This window comes from Bidens hawaiensis, unplaced genomic scaffold (genome assembly GCF_021521415.1).
Source record: "Bidens hawaiensis isolate Kalapana, Puna unplaced genomic scaffold, B.hawaiensis_p1.1 tig00022151_1, whole genome shotgun sequence".
NCBI lineage: Eukaryota > Viridiplantae > Streptophyta > Magnoliopsida > Asterales > Asteraceae > Bidens > Bidens hawaiensis.
Genome location: NW_027493432.1, coordinates 68,129 through 89,112, shown reverse-complemented (window position 1 = coordinate 89,112; position 20,984 = coordinate 68,129). Strand labels below are relative to the sequence as shown.

The following is a 20,984-nucleotide window of genomic DNA, read 5'->3' as shown; positions in this document are numbered from 1 at the left end:
GCCCATCGATATACATCTCGATTCTCTTACTCGGCGGGTCTACCATTCGTGGACACATCACTGCTAGCTCGTGGGAACGGGTGGTGTAGGCTTCAATCTCGGAACCCACCATTTTCAACGACTAAAACTCAGATTCCAACTTCGCGATTTCCTCTCTAGGACAATACTCTTCCCGCATCATATTCTTGAACTCTTCCCAGTTCATAGCGTTCGCTAATTCCAACCCAAGAATTTGCACATTGGAGTTCCACCAAGTGAGAGCAGAATCTTCCAGTGTTCCAGCAGCAAATTTGACCCTACTGGCGGGTGGACAGTTACACATTTCGAAAGCTGACTCGGCCTTCTCAGCCCAACGCAGGAAACCTATGGCTCCCTCAGTGCCCTTAAACGAAGTGGGCTTGCAATCCAGGTAGTTCTTGAAAGTACACGTTCCAGCTGGACCTCCGGCTTGATTATGAACATGTGCGGCTAGAGCTGCCGCCGCACGGTCATTCAGTAGGGTTTGGAGTTCTGCCGCAGTTAGGTTAATGTTACCGCGACCATGACCAGCGTTTCTTCCAGACATCTAGGTGTTATCATCCTGAGATGTCGTCGCCTGAGAACACGTCCGAGTATGCATCCTCCTCAGTATCTTCCTCGGGTTCTTCCTCAGGTTCTTCTGCATCTGGGGCAATCTGCGCCCCTAGTGTGTCACAGCGGGCTAGAGCTGTCGCTGCAAGGGCTCTTGCACTAAAAATTTGGTCACGCAAATCTATCATCTCTGCTTGCATTTTGTTCATAATCTTCATCTGCTGATCATTAGTATCCTGCATTTCCTTCCTAGCCGCTGTCAGGCGGGAAATTTCTTCCCTAGCCTCGGTTCCATCTCTTATCAATCCGGAAACGTTCGCTCTCGCCGAGCGAATAAAACCCGCGTCACGTTCTAAACAAGAAACAACAGTTGAGAGAACTCGCTCTATAGGTTCGGTTATGGGTGGTAGGGTGTTGGGGTAAGCAGGGCGGCTCAGGTGAGGTAGTGGGGGAACTTGTTCGCGATAAACCATACGCCTGATCAGACTCGGGTACCAATCCCATCTAACGTCGTCGTCGTACATGCCTCCAGACAGGCGATACCTCTTCGGTGCAGGGGCTTCTAGTTCCGGGACTACTCGGGGTGGCGATGAGGTAGGTAGCTGCGGTTCCTTTCCATGAGCATGAGTTACCTGGTCGAATGATGATGATGGTGGCGTCGACATCCCTACTGGATAAGTCGTGTATGCGCGCGCATGAGTGAATAAGCTAAAGAGATAGAGATAACGAAAGACTAAATAATATATATACAGTGCGTAGAAATTATAACTAATGGGTCGTTGCGGTTATAGTCTAGTATGCATGCAATTTCTAGTTCGCTATAACCAATGGCTCTGATACCAATCTGTCACGCCCTCAAAATCCACTAACGGAGTTTTACCGTCAGAGGGTGTGAACTAAGAGGATCAGAATCATTAGTTATAGTCAAACCATAAGTAAGGTTTTCAAACCACGAAAACATTTAAGTGTAAATAAGTGCGGAAGCGTAAAATCGTAAACCAAGTGTTACGTCACGCAGGACGACTTAAAACCCAATTGATGACTGTTTAAAAACAAGTTTGCAAAAACGATAGAGTTCAAGGTAATGCATGATCCTATACCGCTCGCCCGCCTCGGCTACCTGAGAATAACATACTAAAAGTGTCAACACGGGGTTGGTGAGTTCACAAGTTTATATAAATAAAGCGTTTGCGTTTGCGTTTTGCGTTACCAGATAATGTTAAATCAATTATATATCTATAGGTAGCTAGCCTATAAAACAAGTATTACTAAGTGTTCGACACCGAAGCTGACTGATTATCAATTGCCTTGCCACCATGTCTATCCAGACCATGGAAAATGTGTTAGCCAAGATTACACCCGCCCGACCTCCAGTCGAGTTTAGCGTTGGGTGGGGTTTGTCAAACCCAGTAGTACTACTCAACAGTGACTCGCTATTATCCAATATTAAACGGTTCGATGTTATGAAGGACTTTAGTTGTTTCGTTTGCCACTTAGACTTTACAAGTGATATATAACTAAATAACAAAATCTAAAGCGTTTTGGAGTATGTATTCCCCCCCAAGTAAAAGTGTTTAAAAGAGTAAAAGGGGAACGTGAAACTCACTGTTTGCGAAGAATTCAAAAACAAGTCAATCAAGAGATGCGCGTCACAGAAAGTCCTCACTAGTGTTCTAAAACAAGAATGAGATTTTCTAAGTGTTGGAACTATTATTGAGTCTCTAGACTCGGCACATAATACCTATGCATAAGATACGTTCAACTTACGTGTCAAGTATTAATATTGTACATTACTAGAAATCATTCCCCACAAGGGCAATTTAGTCAAAAACATGGCAATTATCTAGCAACAAGCACGTTTCATGTATTTTCATATAGTTCAGCAGCTAGTTCTATCAGGACAGATTTCTACTTGAAAGATTACTCTATTCAACAGATCATAACATATCAATTAATTCACCAAAAATCGTCACAAAAGCACACATGAGTTAGGTTTCCATAACTATTTTTATGGAAACATTACAGTGGTCAAAACATTACACAAAATTTCTCACAATGGTCAAAACATTACAGTAAACTCACAGCAGTCAGAATCATGCGCAACAGAATGTTATTTGTTATTCCCGTTAAATGAAAAATCCAATTAATGCAAGACCAATTGGGTTAGGTTCCTAACTCAATGTATTTTCTTCCAGAAGTGGAACCAACCCATTTGGTCTTGTAGTTTATGAAAAATATCTTAATTGCAAAACAGCCTAACAGCAGGTCTCCCAAATCAGCCTTGCACAAAAGTTTTGTAAAATAATAAAAACAAACTTTTATACGTCCAAAAATTACAAACTCGAACTTTTCAGAAATTAGACTCGACCTAGTATACTGTAGAATCAAAAATCGTAACAAAACATAAAAATAACATCGAGTTATTGCTGTCCAAACACGAATTCAATAATCTGTCCAGCATCAGTTTTCATCAAAACTCAATAAACAATTAACCTATGAACTAACAATCATGCTTGTAACCCTAAATCATCAACAAACAACTTATTTAACACTTAGAGTTTATGTTTACAGGTTTAATCATACAATTAAATGATAGAATAAATTAGATATGAAGCTTATTTACCTAGTTATCACCTTGGATCATTCAACAACCTTGTAAACAACTTGTATGTGTATGTGTGTGTGTGGTAATCGGTCGATCCAAGGGGGAGGGGGGCTGCCGTCTCAGGTGGTAGAGGGAGAGGGAGAAGAGGGTTAGGGTTTATGGTTAAGGTTGTTTATATATTAATTAAATAAATGACAAGTTACAACTAGCACCCTCAACTTCTATTTTGTATAATTCTAGCATAAAACATAAATAATCTCCATAATATAATGACATGCATACAAGTACACATTTATACATATAAACGTAACACATAATTTTATCAAGTACTTGTTTATAATATTCATCGTTTGTTCACCAATGGTTTGAGTCGACTCGTGTGTGTTTCGGTGAAATTCCGAAAGACTACTTGTGTAGTGATTGTCAAGTGTCATTTAAAACCCTAGTTTAAATGTTATGAGATGTGCGTTATAGATCAAGTGATCTTAAGTTTGAATTGACGGAGTTTGAATTAACGGAGTTAACCCGAAATTAACGAGTGTCACATCATTCCCATGTTGAAAGAATTTTCGTCCCGAAAATTTGAGTCAAGTCGTGATGGGTGTCTGAAAAGCAAGAAAAAATTTTAGTTTGTCATATCATCCCCTAGTAGAAAGAAATTTTGTCCCGAAATTTAATTCATACCTCTGGTGATTTCTGACGGTTTTCCGGCTTTCGCGGTTTTCGGTGTTTGGTCAACCATTCAAAAAGGTGAGGATACTTTTTCATCATTTGGTCCTCGTGTTCCCATGTGAACTCCGGTCCACGTCTCGAGTTCCAACGAACTTTAACGATTGGAATTTTGTTGCGCTTGAGTGTTTTGGTTTCCCAATCCAAAACTTCGACTGGTTCTTCAATGAAGCGTAGCTGTTCATCAACTTGCAACTCGTCCAAAGGGACTGTTTGGGTTTCATCGGAAAGGCATTTCTTCAAATTGGATACATGGAATACATTGTGTACGCCACTGAGTTCCGTTGGTAGATCCAGTCGGTACGCCACCGACCAATGCGCTCAGTTATCCGGTAAGGGCCAACGTATCGTGGATTGAGTTTGTTTCGCCTTCCGAAGCGAACCACACCTTTCCAAGGTGAGACTTTGAGTAATACTTGGTCGTTTACTTGAAATTCAAGAGGCTTTCGGCGCTTGTCGGCGTAACTCTTTTGGCGATCTCGTGCTGCCGCCATACGGTTGCGGGTTTGAACAATCTTTTCAGAGGTTTCAAGTACTAGTTCTGGACCAGTGATTTGGCTATCACCCACCTCTGCCCAGCAGAGAGGTGATCGACACTTCCGTCCGTACAACGCTTCAAACGGCGCTGCTTTAATGCTTGCGTGGTAGCTGTTATTATACGAAAACTCTACCAAAGGTAAGTGAGGTTCCCAACCTTTTCCGAAATCCAACACGCATGCACGCAACATGTCCTCCAAGGTCTAAATGGTGCGCTCACTTTGCCCATCCGTATGAGGATGGTATGCTGTGCTCATATCAAGGTGGGTGCCTAGTGCGCTCTGTAGTGACTACCAGAAGTGCGAAGTGAAACGGGAATCTCGATCAGATAGGATTGAGACAGGCACTCCGTGTCTAGACACTACTTCTTTCATGTAGATGCGTGTCAGTCTTTCCATCTTGTCCGATTCCTTGATTGCTAAGAAGTGTGCAGACTTAGTCAACCGGTCAACGATCACCCAGATGGTATCGCATCCCGTCGGTGTTTTGGGTAATCCCGTGATAAAATCCATTGAAATGTGTTCCCATTTCCACGTTGGAAGTTCCGGTTGCTGTAGCAGACCAGATGGTTTCTGATATTCTATTTTGACTCTTGCACAAGTCAAGCATTTGCTCACGTAGGTGGCAATGTCGGCTTTCATGTTTGGCCACCAGTAAAGTGCTTTCAGGTCATAGTACATTTTATCTGAGCCAGGGTGGATGGAATATCGGGACTTGTGTGCTTCGTCCATCACTAGAGTTCTCAACTCTCCGTATCAAGGGACCCAAATCCGGTTTTCGAAATATCGGACCCCGTCCGATTTGGTTTCAAGTTGCTTGTTCATGCCTCGCATGAGTTCTGATGGGAGATTATCGTCTTTCAAGGCTTCGAGTTGCGCATCGCGAATCTGATCAGGTAAGTTGGCTTGAATCGTGAATTGTAATGCTCGCACTCATCTAGGTTTATCGGTTTCTTTCCTGCTGAGGGTATCGACCACTACATTGGCCTTGCCAGGGTGGTACTTGATGGCACAATCATAATCCTTAAGCAGCTCGACCCAACGACGCTGTCGCATGTTCAGCTCCTTCTGATCGTAGATATGTTGGAAACTCTTGTGGTCGGTGTAAATGGTAAACTTGGTACCGTACAAGTAATGCCTCCATATCTTAAGAGCAAACACCACAACTCCGAGTTCCAATTCATGGTTCTTGTAGTTCTTCTCGTGAATCCGTAGTTTTTGAGAGGCATAGGCTATAACTTTCTCGAGTTGCATCAGCACGCAACCGAGACCTTGTATCGATGCGTCACAATGTACCTCAAAATTTTCTGTTCCCTCGGGAAGGGCTAGGATAGGGGCGCTACAGAGTTTGGTTTTCAACAGTTGGAAAGCGGATTCTTGCGCGTCACCCCAATTGTACTTAGTACCCTTGTGAGTCAAAGCGGTGGGGGGTTGAGTAATCTTTGAAAATCCCTCGATAAAACGCCGGTAGTAGCCAGCCAGTCCTAGGAATTGTCGCACCTCAGTCGGAGTCTTAGGTGCTTCCCAGTTTTTGATGGCCTCTACTTTACCGGGATCGACATGGATACCATTCTCATTGATCACATGTCCTAAGAAGTGGACCTCGCGAAGCCAAAATTCGCATTTCGAGAGTTTAGCGTACAGTTGTTCCTTCTTTTGTAATTCTAGGATCAATCTCAGGTGTTCTCCGTGGTCGGTCTGGTTCTTGGAGTAGACGAGGATATCATCAATAAAAACAATCACAAACTTGTCGAGGTACGCCTTACATACTCGATTCATGAGATCCATAAATACGGCTGGTGCGTTGGTTAAGCCAAAAGGCATAACCGAAAACTCGTAGTGACCGTACCGAGTTCTGAAGGCCGTCTTTGAAATGTCTTTTTTGCGCACCCTTAATTGATGGTAACCAGATCTCAGATCGATCTTCGAGTAGTAACTCGATCCTTGGAGTTGGTCGAACAGATCATCAATTCGGGGTAAAGGATAATGGTTCTTGATCGTCACCTTGTTCAGCTCTCGGTAGTCGATGCACAAGCGGAAAGTCCCGTCCTTCTTTCGAACAAATAAGACCGGGGCTCCCCAGGGTGATGAGCTAGGTCGGATAAAACCTTTATCCAACAAATCTTGCAATTGAGTGGACAACTCCTGAAGCTCTGCCGGTGCGAGCTGATACGGGGCTCGTGCTATGGGTGCTGCATCGGGGGTCAATTCGATTTGGAACTCGACTTGTCGAGTAGGTGGGAGTCCAGGAAAATCCTCCGGGAAGACTTCCGGAAAATCTCGCACAATCGGTATGTCTTCGATTCGCTTCTCCTCCGCGGAATTCTCGACAATATGGGCTAAAATTTCCGGGTGACCCCTTCGTAGATATTTCTGCGGCTTCATGAGGGTGATGACGCTGGTGGTCATGCCGCTCTTCTTGCCCTGGATCAAAATGATCTCGCCGGAAGGGGTAGTAATGTGGACTATCTTGTCGTGACATATGATCTCAGCTCGGTTCTCGGATAGCCAGTCCATGCCGACAACGACATCGAAACTACCAAGTGTAAAAGGTATGAGGTCGATATCAAAAGTATGACCCGACAGTTTCAACTTACATCCCGCAAGTACATGAGTTGTTTCTATAGACTTACCGTCAGCTAATTCCACAGGAAACTTAGCATCTAACGGAGTTGGAGTTAAGTCTAAGAGTTTACTAAAGGCTTTCGATACAAAGCTCCTATCAGCTCCAGTGTCAAACAAAACAGAAGCAAAATAGTCGTTCACAGGAAACTTACCAGTCACCACATACGGATCGCTGCGGGCCTGGCCCGACCCAATGACGAAAGCTCTACCTTTACCACTGCTTCCACTACAGCTGCTGCCTCCATTGCTCTCATTCTGCTTTAGTTTGGGGCAATCCTTCTTGAAATGACCCTCTTGACCACACTCGAAACACCATTTAGTCGCCGTAGGTTGTTTAGGAGCACCCCTTGCCGCTAGGTCTCCCCTACATTCCTTAGCCTGATGACCCATTTTTCCGCATCTCAGACATTTGATACGGTCGCATGGCCCAGCATGGTGATAGTTGCACTTGTTGCATTTCGGGTACTTCCCAGCATAGCCACTCGAAACCTGCCCGCCACCGTTGTTGTTATTGTTAGAACCCTGATTATTGATGTTCCGAGCGAGTTCGGGTTTACGGTGGTGTTGTTGCTGTGGGGGGTTCGATGATGAGGACCTGGTGTTGTCAAATTTCCTCTTTCCATTACCAGAGTTGTTGTTGTTGTCAGTGCTTGAGTTGTCACGGGTTTTAGAGGTGAAACCTCTAGGTGGTAACGCACCTTGTGCCACTGCTTGGTCCGTTAGTTTGTGGGCTATTCGGATCGCTTGTTGAATTGTAGCCGGTTTGGAAGACGTCAACATACCCTGATTTTGTGGTACCAGCCCATCGATATACATCTCGATTCTCTTACTCGGCGGGTCTACCATTCGTGGACACATCACTGCTAGCTCGTGGGAACGGGTGGTGTGGGCTTCAATATCGGAACCCACCATTTTCAACGACCAAAACTCAGATTCCAACTTCGCGATTTCCTCTCTAGGACAATACTCTTCCCGCATCATATTCTTGAACTCTTCCCAGTTCATAGCGTTCGCCAATTCCAACCCAAGAATTTGCACATTGGAGTTCCACCAAGTGAGAGCAGAATCTTCCAGTGTTCCAGCAGCAAATTTGACCCTACTGGCGGGTGGACAGTTACACATTTCGAAAGCTGACTCGGCCTTCTCAGCCCAACGCAGGAAACCTATGGCTCCCTCAATGCCCTTAAACGAAGTGGGCTTGCAATCCAGGTAGTTCTTGAAAGTACACGTTCCAGCTGGACCTCCGGCTTGATTATGAACATGTGCGGCTAGAGCTGCCGCCTCACGGTCATTCAGTAGGGTTTGGAGTTCTGCCGCAGTTAGGTTAATGTTACCGCGACCATGACCAGCGTTTCTTCCAGACATCTAGGTGTTATCATCCTGAGATGTCGTCGCCTGAGAACACGTCCGAGTGTGCATCCTCCTCAGTATCTTCCTCGGGTTCTTCCTCAGGTTCTTCTGCATCTGGGGCAATCTGCGCCCCTAGTGTGTCACGGCGGGCTAGAGCTGTCGCTGCAAGGGCTCTTGCACTAAAAATTTGGTCACGCAAATCTATCATCTCTGCTTGCATTTTGTTCATAATCTTCATCTGCTGATCATTAGTATCCTGCATTTCCTTCCTAGCCGCTGTCAGGCGGGAAATTTCTTCCCTAGCCTCGGTTCCATCTCTTATCAATCCGGAAACGTTCGCTCTCGCCGAGCGCATAAAACCCGCGTCACGTTCTAAACAAGAAACAACAGTTGAGAGAACTCGCTCTATAGGTTCGGTTATGGGTGGTAGGGTGTTGGGGTAAGCAGGGCGGCTCAGGTGAGGTAGTGGGGGAACTTGTTCGCGATAAACCATACGCCTGATCAGACTCGGGTACCAATCCCATCTAACTTCGTCGTCGTACATGCCTCCAGACAGGCGATACCTCTTCGGTGCAGGGGCTTCTAGTTCCGGGACTACTCGGGGTGGCGATGAGGTAGGTAGCTGCGGTTCCTTTCCATGAGCATGAGTTACCTGGTCGAATGATGATGATGGTGGCGTCGACATCCCTACTGGATAAGTCGTGTATGCGCGCGCATGAGTGAATAAGGTAAAGAGATAGAGATAACGAAAGACTAAATAATATATATACAGTGCGTAGAAATTATAACTAATGGGTCGTTGCGGTTATAGTCTAGTATGCATGCAATTTCTAGTTCGCTATAACCAATAGCTCTGATACCAATCTGTCACGCCCTCAAAATCCACTAACGGAGTTTTACCGTCAGAGGGTGTGAACTAACAGGATCGGAATCATTAGTTATAATAAAACCATAAGTAAAGTTTTCAAACCACGAAAACATTTAAGTGTAAATAAGTGCGGAAGCGTAAAATCATAAACCAAGTGTTGCGTCACGCAGGACGACTTAAAACCCAATTGATGACAGTTTAAAAACAAGTTTGCAAAAACGATAGAGTTCAAGGTAATGCATGATCCTATACCGCGTGCCCGCCTCGGCTACCTGAGAATAACATACTAAAAGTGTCAACACGGGGTTGGTGAGTTCACAAGTTTATATAAATAAAGCGTTTGCGTTTGCGTTTTGCGTTTTGCGTTTGCGTTTTGCGTTACCAGATAATGTTAAATCAATTATATATCTATAGGTAGCTAGCCTATAAAACAAGTATTACTAAGTGTTCGACACCGAAGCTGACTGTTTATCAATTGCCTTGCCACCATGTCTATCCAGACCATGGAAAATGTGTTAGCCAATATTACACCCGCCCGACCTCCAGTCGAGTTTAGCGTTGGGTGGGGTTTGTCAAACCCAGTAGTACTACTCAACAGTGACTCACTATTATCCAATATTAAACGGTTCGATGTTATGAAGGACTTTAGTTGTTTCGTTTGCCACTTAGCCTTTACAAGTGATATATAACTAAATAACAAAATCTAAAGCGTTTTGGAGTATGTATTCCCCCCCAAGTAAAAGCGTTTAAAAGAGTAAAAGGGGAACGTGAAATTCACTGTTTGCGAAGAATTCAAAAACAAGTCAATCAAGAGATGCGCGTCACAGAAAGTCCTCACTAGCGTTCTAAAACAAGAATGAGATTTTCTAAGTGTTGGAACTATTATTGAGTCTCTAGACTCGGCACATAATACCTATGCATAAGATACGTTTCGTGTTTCGTTTGTGAATTGTTTGTGACTCAACAAACACATTGGTGATGCGTTACATGTGTGAACAACTTACGTGTCAAGTATTAATATTATACATTACTAGCAATCATTCCCCACAAGGGCAATTTAGTCAAAAACATGGCAATTATCTAGCAACAAGCACGTTTCATGTATTTTCATATAGTTCAGCAGCTAGTTCTATCAAGACAGATTTCTACTTGAAAGATTACTCTATTCAACAGATCATAACATATCAATTAATTCACCAAAAATCGTCACAAAAGCACACATGAGTTAGGTTTCCATAACTATTTTTATTGTATTTTTATTCCACATAGATTTCTCACAATGGTCAAAACATTACAGTAAACTCACAGCAGTCAGAATCATGTGCAACAGAATGTTATTTGTTATTCCCGTTAAATGAAAAATCCAATTAATGCAAGACCAATTGGGTTAGGTTCCTAACTCAATGTATTTTCTTCCAGAAGTGGAACCAACCCATTTGGTCTTGCCGTCGTTTCGCGACTAGATCTAACGGGTTTGGATCTCTACAATATCATACTATCATTACCTCGGGTTGATGCTCGGTTTCTTGGTGATTTCGGCTAGAGAGAGAACATAAGTGTGTGTTTTGAGTGGTGTATGGAATATGTGTAAATGAATGGATTAAGGGTTAATTACTGTTTATATATCATGGATCATGGGCTTAAGCCCATGGTCTTTTCTCTCTTACTTTAACCCAAGTCCATAACTCATATTTATTTAACCCAACACAAGCCCGACTCATAATAATTCATAATTTATTTTAATAACAGAAACGAGAAAACGGGATGTTACAAATTCAGACAACAAACATAACCTACCCAGCCAACATCAGCCATCCAGAGCCAACCTCAACCTAATCTGCTTCCCACCGATACAACACAATCCAATCGTGCCATCCGAACGCGATCAATGGATGGTATTATCAAACCACGTCAAATTTTCAACCTCAATACCTCTTCGCCCGTTCCTATTCCCCGCAACCCTAACGTTGCCTTGAACACGCCGGAATGGCGCCAAGCAATGAATGTTGAATTTAATTCTCTTATTAAGAACACGACGTGGGAATTAGTTCCGCATCGACCGGATATGAATATTATACGTAGCATGTGGTTGTTTCACCACAAATTCAGGTCGGACGGCTCACTAGAAAGGTACAAGGCAAGACTGGTATGTGATGGTAGAAACCAACAGTTGGGGGTCGATTATGGAGAGACTTTTAGTCCGGCTGTCAAACCGGCTACTACACGCACAGTTTTATCTTTAGCGTTATCTAAGTCTTGGTCCATTCATCAGCTTGACGTGACCAATGCCTTTCTACATGGGACTTTGAATGAGACAATTTACATGTATCAGCCTATCGGGTTCCGCAATCACGATTATCCGGACCACGTTTTCCGTCTCAAGAAATCGTTATATGGTCTAAAACAAGCGCCTCGAGCGTGGTACCAACGCTTCACAGACTTCGTTTCTACCATGGGATTTGTTCAAAGTCGATGTGATGATTCATTGTTCGTATATCACCATGGTAACTACATAACATACCTTCTCATCTACGTTGATGACGTCATACTCACCACATCATCGGTTGCACTTCTCCTCGACATCATGGCCAAGCTAGCGGCTGAGTTTTCCATGAAAGACCTGGGGCAACTAAGCTACTTCTTGGGTATTTCGGTCAACCGCACCAGAAATCAGTTATTTTTGTCTCAAAAAAATTATATGGGGGGCATATTGAATCGGGCGGGCATGACTGCGTGTAAATATGTCCCGACACCGGTCGACATGAAGCCGAAGCTCAGCGCCAATGACGGAGAGGATTTTACGGATCCGACACTTTACCAGAGTTTAGCTAGAGCACTTCAGTATCTTACGTTCACAAGACCGGACATATCGTACGCGGTCCAACAATTTTTCATTCATATGCATGCTCCTAAACTCTCTCATTTGAATGCTTTGCTCCGTGTCATCTGCTATATTCGAGGCACTCTGGATTACGGTATTACCCTTGGCCCGTCGCATGCTCCTTCTTTACGAGCTTATACCGATGCAGACTGGGCGGGTTGTCTGGACACTCGTCGGTCAACCTCAGGCTATTGTGTTTACTTTGGGGATAATCTGGTATCTTGGTCGTCTAAACGACGATCGACGGTCTCTTGATCTAGTGCGGAAGCTGAATATAGAGGCGCTGCGAATGTGGTGGCAGAAATTTGTTGGTTACGTAACTTACTACTAGAATTGAAACGTCCGATATCCACGGCCTCCTTGGTTTACTGTGACAACATCAATGCAATCTATTTATCAAGTAATCTTGTGCAACACCAAAGAACCAAGCATATTGAGTTGAACATCCACTTCGTTCGCGAACACGTTCGTCGGGGTCACGTTCGCATCATTGACGTTCCTACCCGTTTTCAGATAGCAGATATTTTTACGAAGGGTCTCCCAAAGATATTGTTTGAAGACTTCAGGTCCAGTCTCAGCATTCGGCCTCCTCCCGCTTCGACTGTGGGGATGTAATAGATATCAATTTATATTTGAATTATATTAGATGTATATTGAGGTTTATATCTGTATTTAAAGTTGTAATCTATCCCTACAATACTGTGATGCTCTTTGTATTTATAGATTGTAAATCACTAGAATGAAATCATTAAGCCAAATACTATCTTTAAAATCTATATATATATTAAAACAATTGAGTTTTATTGGATAAACTCTATTGTTTCCAAATATAATAATCACTTCTATGATTATCTTACAATTAAATAATTCAAAAATTAATTAAATTAATCAATAACCCACAATTAATTCAGATACAAAGATATTTAAATTTAAATCATCTATAAACTAACTTTTAGCTAAAACCGACAATTTTAATATTCAAACTTAAATTTCAAACTTAAACCGAAACTAACACAATGAATGTTCAATTTTAATATCCAAATTAAGACCAAAACTAACAACATAATTAATTCATATCCTTACTAAATGTATTTACTCTAAATCTAAATCATCTATAAATAAAAATCATGTAATAACTATTGTCAAACTCTCAAGTATTAGATGTCCAATTTTTAAAATTTCAAATTTCCACTACTTATTTGATCTCATCTTATACTACGAAAACCATTTCAACAATCATTTCTATAAATTCGGTATTCCATATTCATTTGTTTATATCATCATTTTCACTCTTCTGAAGCTGTTATAACTTATAACTACGACTTTGTATTCAAATTTCTATCATTTATTATTGTTTATAAGTGAAATTCGCATATTAATGTAATTATGTTGTCCTTATTTGGTCTTTTGGTTGTTATGCAGGCAGGTTAGCTTGTTGGATGTATGCAAACTGGTTAGGTGAATGATTCATGTTAAAATTTTTATATTGTCAGTTCTACTTAAATATATTTCTTTTGTTCTTATTGTTGGTGTACCTTGAATGAAACTTAATTATTTGAATTGTTGGTATTATTTGCAGTTCATCTTATATGTTGCACACATCTTGTTGCTACTTAGGTAGGTCAGATCATGAAGTTTGAGGACCATTCGGAGACTAGCTCGAGCCATGGTAGGACCTGGTCACCAAATGCATGTTCTGATTGATGTAAGATTTCTTGAAATTCATATTTACAATTTTATTTTTATATGTTGAGATCTTCCTGTATTCATATTTACAGTTTAAGAACCATTTGGAGACTAACTCTAGCCATGGTAGGACTAGGTCACCAAAGTTCCACCTGCTCCTTCCAAGATTCAATAGACATGTTGAAGGTTTTGAGATATGCGAAAATATTGTTGATTTATTTCCTTATCGGAATAATCATGATAATTATTCCGATTACATCCGTTGATAATTCTTACTAATTTTTTTAATAGTTAAGTGTATCTAACATTAATTTATTTTTAGTAATTTCAATTTATGGCATCTCAACTTGGTATATTGGCTAATTGCATGGAAAAAGTATTTGATAGAGATTAGGTTGATTATGTTTGTTCTGGTCATTACGAATGTATTTTAGTTGTTAATTTTCTATCATTTTTATTTTATGTTGCTTAGACAATACATATTAATTAATTTATTTTTTTATGAATGACAATCTTTATTTTCTGTGTTAAAAATTTTAAATCTTATCATGAAAGTTTTAACAATTAGTTATTGAATTTCCAAAAAAATGGAACGTTTTTTATAATAATATTTACAATTATTTATTTCTGTTTTTAAAATTCAAAGCTGACTACTATTGCAACAATCTTTTGTAGTTTTTAGTAGTATTCAGTATCAACTAACTTTTCATATTTTATATTTGACCAAATTTTAATTAGCATAAATGAAAAATTTAATGTAGCAGGAAGTTTTAAATAATTTGCTTTTGATTATACTCGAAAGTTAATAAGTTTTGTATTAAAAACTCATTAATTTATTTAACCAATTTAATATGTGGTGTATATTTATTTCAAATTTACATTTAAAAAATCTTAGATATTTACTATAATTTTTTATTTATTTTAAAATATTCAACATCTTTAATTTTAATGATACATTTCAATCATTTATACATTAATTTATTTTTGTTTTTAAGAACCGAATTTGATCACTCTTTTTTAGTTTTAATATTTTTCGATCTCAATAAACTTTACATCTTTTATATTTGACCAATTTTTAATTAGGCATAAATGTCAAGAATTACCGGTTCGTCTAAATTGTTCCGGCCAATTAAAAAATAAACTAAATAGAAAATAAAAACTTTCCATCTTTTATATTTGACCAATTTTAAATTAGGCATAAATGTCAAGATTAATGTATAAAATTAAAAAAAGAATTATCAAAGATATTTATTGTTAAATAAGGTAATGCTGCTAAAGTGTTGATAATAATTTCGTGATAATTAAAAAAAATTAATAGTATATTGTTTAATTACTGAATTTTCAAGAAAAATGTAAAGTTTTTTTATAATAATATTTACATTTATTTATTTCTGTTTTTACAAAACCGAAATTGATGACTTTTGCAACAATCTTTTGTAGTTTTTAATAGTATTCAATGTCACCAAACTTTTCATCTTTTATATTTAACCAATTTTTAATTACGCATAAATGTCAAGATTACTGTATACAGTTGAAGAAAGAATTATATAAAAAATTGATTTTAAATAAAGTAATTATGTTAAAGAGTTTGAAACATAATTTACTGCATATTGCATTTACTTTAATTAAAATTTAATTAGGGAATGACCTCTATGTAATAAAATTAAAATTAACCGGTTTAATTTTAATTATCTATATATTATTTTAATTATATTCAATTAGTGAAAATAGTAGAATAAAAATTTATTGCTTCGATTTAACTTAATACATTTAATTAAAAGTCTTTGAATCGAAATAAAAAATAATAATTACAAAATAATTTATAATAAAATATACCTTTATTTATTTATTAATGTTGAAATGAAACTCATAAAATTGTATATTTAATCAAGTTGCTATGGTTTATTTTGTTTTTTAGATTTTGAAGCAAAATGAATTTTATTTGTGAAATGTCGAAGAAGTTGATGGTGGGCTAATATGATTATAACATGTTCATGTCTTCGTTTGGTTTTTTAATTTAGGTGTATAGTAAGTTTGTGTAAGTATTAACTTGTGACACTCGTTAATTTCGGGTTAACTCCGTTAATTCAAACTCCGTCAATTCAAACTTAAGATCACTTGATCTATAACGCACATCTCATTACATTTAAACTAGGGTTTTAAATGACGCTTGACAATCACTACACAAGTAGTCTTTCGGAATTTCACCGAAACACACACGAGTCGACTCAAACCATTGGTGAACAAACGATGAATATTATAAACAAGTACTTGATATAATTATGTGTTACGTTTATATGTATAAATGTGTACTTGTATGCATGTCATTATATTATGGAGGTGATTTATGTTTTATGCTAGAATTATACAAAATAGAAGTTGAGGGTGCTAGTTGTAACTTGTCATTTATTTAATTAATATATAAACAACCTTAACCATAAACCCTAACCTTCTTCTCCCTCTCCCTCTACTACCTGAGACGGCATCCCCCCTCCCCCTTGGATCGACCGATTACCACACACACACATACACATACAAGTTGTTTACAAGGTTGTTGAAGGATCCAAGGTGATAACTAGGTAAATAAGCTTCATATCAAATTTATTCTATCATTTAATTGTATGATTAAACCTGTAAACATAAACCCTAAGTGTTAAATATGTTGTTTGTGAGTGAGATCTCGTTTTTCCGGCAAAATCGCGGTTTTCCAGCTACGACGGCGATGGAAAGGCGGCGCCGGAAAATGGCGTACGAGGTTAGCATGTCAGAGAATGTTTCTGACATTCTCTGACCTAACCCTAATTCCTTAACGGAGAGTTAACAAACTAGAGGTAATTCGTCAAGTGATTCGTTAACGGAAGCTTAACGAACTAGCCTTAGTTCGTTTCCAAATTCGTTAAGGAAAAGACAACAAATTACCCCCCAATTCGTTATAGTCATTCGTTAAAATGAGATAACGAATTAGAAGGTTCAATTCATTACAAATGGGTCACTCACTATGAAGTTCAATTCATCAAAGGACCAGTTCGTTATAAGGTCCAATTCGTCAAAGGACCGGTTCGTTATAAAGTAATGAATGGGTCATTCGTTAAGAACCCAATTCGTTAAAAACCAAGTAACAAACTAGGAGTTTAATAAAATGACAGAACATTCCCTGGACTTAAAGAAGAATGAGATAATTACAAAATAGCCCTTGAACCTTATTAATTTATTGAAGATTCCTTAAAGGATTGAGAGGTTAACCCCAGCCAGGGGCTCTGCCCCTTGGACCCCACTAGGGGCTGCCGCCCCTAGATACTCGCTTCCAGGGGCGCTGCCCCCGGACCCTCGTTCGTTGAGGGTAAAAATTAAACTAGAAACACGACTTGGGAAGTGATAGTTAAATTGATACCTGTAATTATTATACAGTTAGTCGTGCACAACTCAAGAAAGGAATAACCATAAACGGTGAACGTGACCGAGTTCAACTGAGTTTCTAGCCCCATTTCCTTGTTATATTTTTGGGGCTGTGTGCATACTCGATGTGATAGTTAATACACTTACCTTTAATGGTAAGTGTATGCCATGTATGATTTATGTGATGGATATTATGGTATAAATGTGAATGAAAGCTTGTCGGTATGTGAATGATCTTCGAATATTGCACGTATTGACAAGGGAGGTATGCATATGAAAGATGAATGTGTATGATAGCTATATGTACAACATATGAGTATGTAAAAATGATTAAAGAAAGTATATGTATATTATGAGTATGTAAAGACAATATGTACGAAGATAGAGAAATAAGGGATCAGACCCTAATAATATCTGAGATAGAAAAGAAAGGGATCGGACCCTAATAATATATGAGATAGACAAGAAAGGGATCAGACCCTAATATTATCTGAGATAAACAAGAAAGGGATCAGACCCTAATAATATCTGAGATAGACAAGGAAAGAGGGATCAGACCCTAATAATATCTGAGATAGAATGGACAGTAATTATATAGTACGAATGTAATAAAGTATGAACATATGTATGAAATTAGGTAATGAAAGTAAATTAGTAGAGTAATTATTATGCATCTTCGGATGTATAATTGAAGGTATGTGTGTGTATTGTATGATATGCGATTAACTAGAACTCACTCTGCGTAGCTGACTTTTAGTATGCACGCAGGTTAGTAGGATGAGGCAACTGGCTTGAGCGGGGACACGTGGTTGAAGAATTAGAGTCTGGCATATGGAGACGCATGATGTTTCATATTTAATGTTTTAATTTGAAAGACAAGGATGTTTTAAGACAAGTTATGGATTATTATTGTAATCTTATGAAAGTTTTATATTCCGCATAAAGTTTTAATTAACTCTGATATTTAGAACTGTGTATATGAGTAAATCCAACGTCCAAAGTAGGGCACCGGTAACGGGGCCTTACAGAATTGGTTTACTTGGGCTGGTTGAGTGGTGCTTGTTTTGGGCCGGCGAGAATAGGTTATAGTGGGTGGTTGGGCCGAGTGGGTTGGAGTGGGCTGCCCCGTAAGGGGATTGAGGTTAGGAATGTTGGCGGCATGTGATATAGGGGCGGTGGGTGATGTTTGGTGAGTAGTAGGGGTGGGGTTTTGATCAACGTGGGACCATAGGGAGGGGTGGAGATTGTCTGTTAAGAATTGATAATGTTGACGGGATGGTTGATTTATGGATTGAAAAGGGAAAATGGTTTCGTCTAATTGAACATGACGACATATGATTATTTTATGGGTGGATAGGTCGAGGCATTTGTACCCGCGATGTTGGTTGGGGTATCCGAGAAAGACACAAGGTTTGGAGCGATGTTGTAATTTATGAATGATTGTGTGGGGTAGTAATGGATAGCAATGGCATCCGAACACTCGAAGGTGTTCATAAGCCGGGGAACGGTGATATAGAAGTTGTGTTGGGGATTTGTATTGATGTGTTTTGGAAGGTAAGTTGTTGGTGAGGTATGTAGCAACTTCTAGCGCATGATGCCAAAAATTATTAGGTAGGTTAGATTGAGCTAGAAGGGTGCGAATGATATTGTTAATGGAGCGGATTTTTCGTTCTGCTTTCCATTTTGAGATGAGGTGTATGGGCAAGAGAATCGAAATATCATCCCATTTTGTTGACAAAAAGTTTGAAAAGAACAATTGGCGTATTCTTTCCCATTGTCGCATTGAAACTGCTTAATTTTACGTTCAAATTGTGTTTCGATAAGATTATAAAATTGTTTAAAAATGGTAAAGACTTGAGATTTGTGGCTAAGTGGTTAGGTCCAAAGGAAGTTGGTGAAATCATCGAGAAATAAAATGTAATACCGATGTCCACCGGTGCTAATGATGGGTGTCCATAAGCCACTGTGTAATATGTCGAATGGTAAAAAAGTAGACGTAACAGAATTAGCAAACGGAAGTTTAATACTTTTACCAAACACGCAAGATTGACAAATTTTAGAACTAGTCTTATTACAATGAATAGAGTTAAAAGACCTAAGTGACTTTATTAAATTTGGACCCGGGCGACCCAAGCGTTGGTGCCACACGTCTTGAGAGATAGCTGCAAATGAAGAGGGAGAACGGATTTTGGAGAGGATATGCGGCGTCAACGGGTAGAGATCCCCGGAGCTATTGCTGCGGAGGATACGCGCCTTGGTCTTGAGATCCTTCACAAGAAAATCATAAGGGTTTAATTTAATCAAAACTTGATTTTCGGTGGTTAAGCGACGAACCGACAATAGGTTTTTAATTATTTAAGGTGCAAGTAAAACGTTATTCAGTTTTAGGGGTGGGAAGGGTGGTTTTAAAGTTTGGTTACCTTGACCGGTCACGGGAATGGTATTTCCGTCGCCTACAATATGTTTCGTAAAATACCATTATTAAAAAATGACGAGAAATTACCTGGATTGTTTGTCATATGGTTGGACGCTCCCGTGTCCATAAACCAGGGTTGTTCTGATGGGTAAAGCGATATAGTATGGAGTGCCTGATCTATGTCGGTTGGCATGGAACCCATAGCATATGCTTGCGGTGGCCAAGAACCTAAAATACCCTGACCCGAGTTCAATGCTGGTGGTTTGTTCTTTGTTGGGTAAGGGCATGGTGGGGACAATGCCCACTGTTGCCAAGGGGTGTGAGTCGGGTTAGCTCCTGGCCAATATCCAAGGAACGGGGCCCACGGGGTATAGTTAGGTTGTTGAAACGAGCCGAGTCCCCTTCCCGCAATACCTCTGCCGCATCCTCTGGTCCTGTCGCGGCCTCGGCCTCGACTGTTGTTTCTGTCCATGTTGTTTCTGTCCGCATATTGGTCTTGACGATTTCCAGAAGGACCATCCGCATGTTGTGGGTCTGGTTTGATGGTGGCCGCAAAGGCATGGCTAGCGGCCGTAGAGGACGGTAGAGCCTGAGCAGCTTTCTCGGTTTCCTCGTGGCATAGAGTGGACCAGACTTAATTAAACTCCGGTAAGGGGTCAGTGTTTCAGATGATGGCTGCAATGGTGCTATATTGTTCCGTCAAACCCCCGAGCAGTTTGAGAACTATTTGGGTTTGAGAAAGTGGCACGTCAACGTTGGACAATTGATCGGCGAGGACTTTAACCTTTTGACAATAAGCAGCCATATCCTTAAACGAGTCAAGTCGAGTGTTGGTGAGTTTCGTCTGAAGATGAAGGGCACACGAGCTCTTGTTGTCTTGAAAAAGGTTTTCCAAAGCAATCCATGCGTCATAGGCGGTGGTCTGTTTCTTCATGACGGTTTGCAAGAGGTCTATCGAAATTTTGCCATATATCCATTGTAGGACGATGGCATCCAGTCGTTTCCACTGGTCAGGTGTCGGATCGGTACTGGAGGCTGCTTTGTCTTTGTCACCGGTTGAAGGAGTAGTTCTGACGACTCGTGGTTTCAAGTGATCATCGACCATGTAGGCAGTGCAGTGGATACGGAATAATTCCGACCACGTATTGTATTGGGCACTTTCATTGTCTAGGGTTATTGGAATGAAGAGTTTGATGTTAGAGACGGTGACAGCGGGATGGATTTTACAGTCCATGAGATTGGCAGAAGAGGGAAGATTAGGATCCAGTGGGAGAGGGAGGAGGTCGATGGATCTGCTAGGGTTAGAAGAGATAAGAAAATAG

The 20,984-nt window shown here is 40.1% G+C and overlaps 1 protein-coding gene across 1 annotated transcript; it reads right to left on the bottom strand.

Annotated features, from left to right (window-relative positions):
* Positions 1-20,326: 20,326 nt before the first annotated feature.
* LOC143564737 (uncharacterized) lies at positions 20,327-20,767 on the bottom strand. The gene has a single exon (XM_077051925.1). The coding sequence runs from the start codon at positions 20,765-20,767 to the stop codon at positions 20,327-20,329; it is 441 nt and encodes a 146-aa protein (XP_076908040.1).
* Between the last annotated feature and the right edge of the window lie 217 nt (positions 20,768-20,984).

What these genes read in the sequence shown, in the direction of transcription:
- LOC143564737 (XM_077051925.1), bottom strand. Translation starts at nt 20,767, where the DNA reads ATGGTCGATGATCACTTGAAACCACGAGTCGTCAGAACTACTCCTTCA.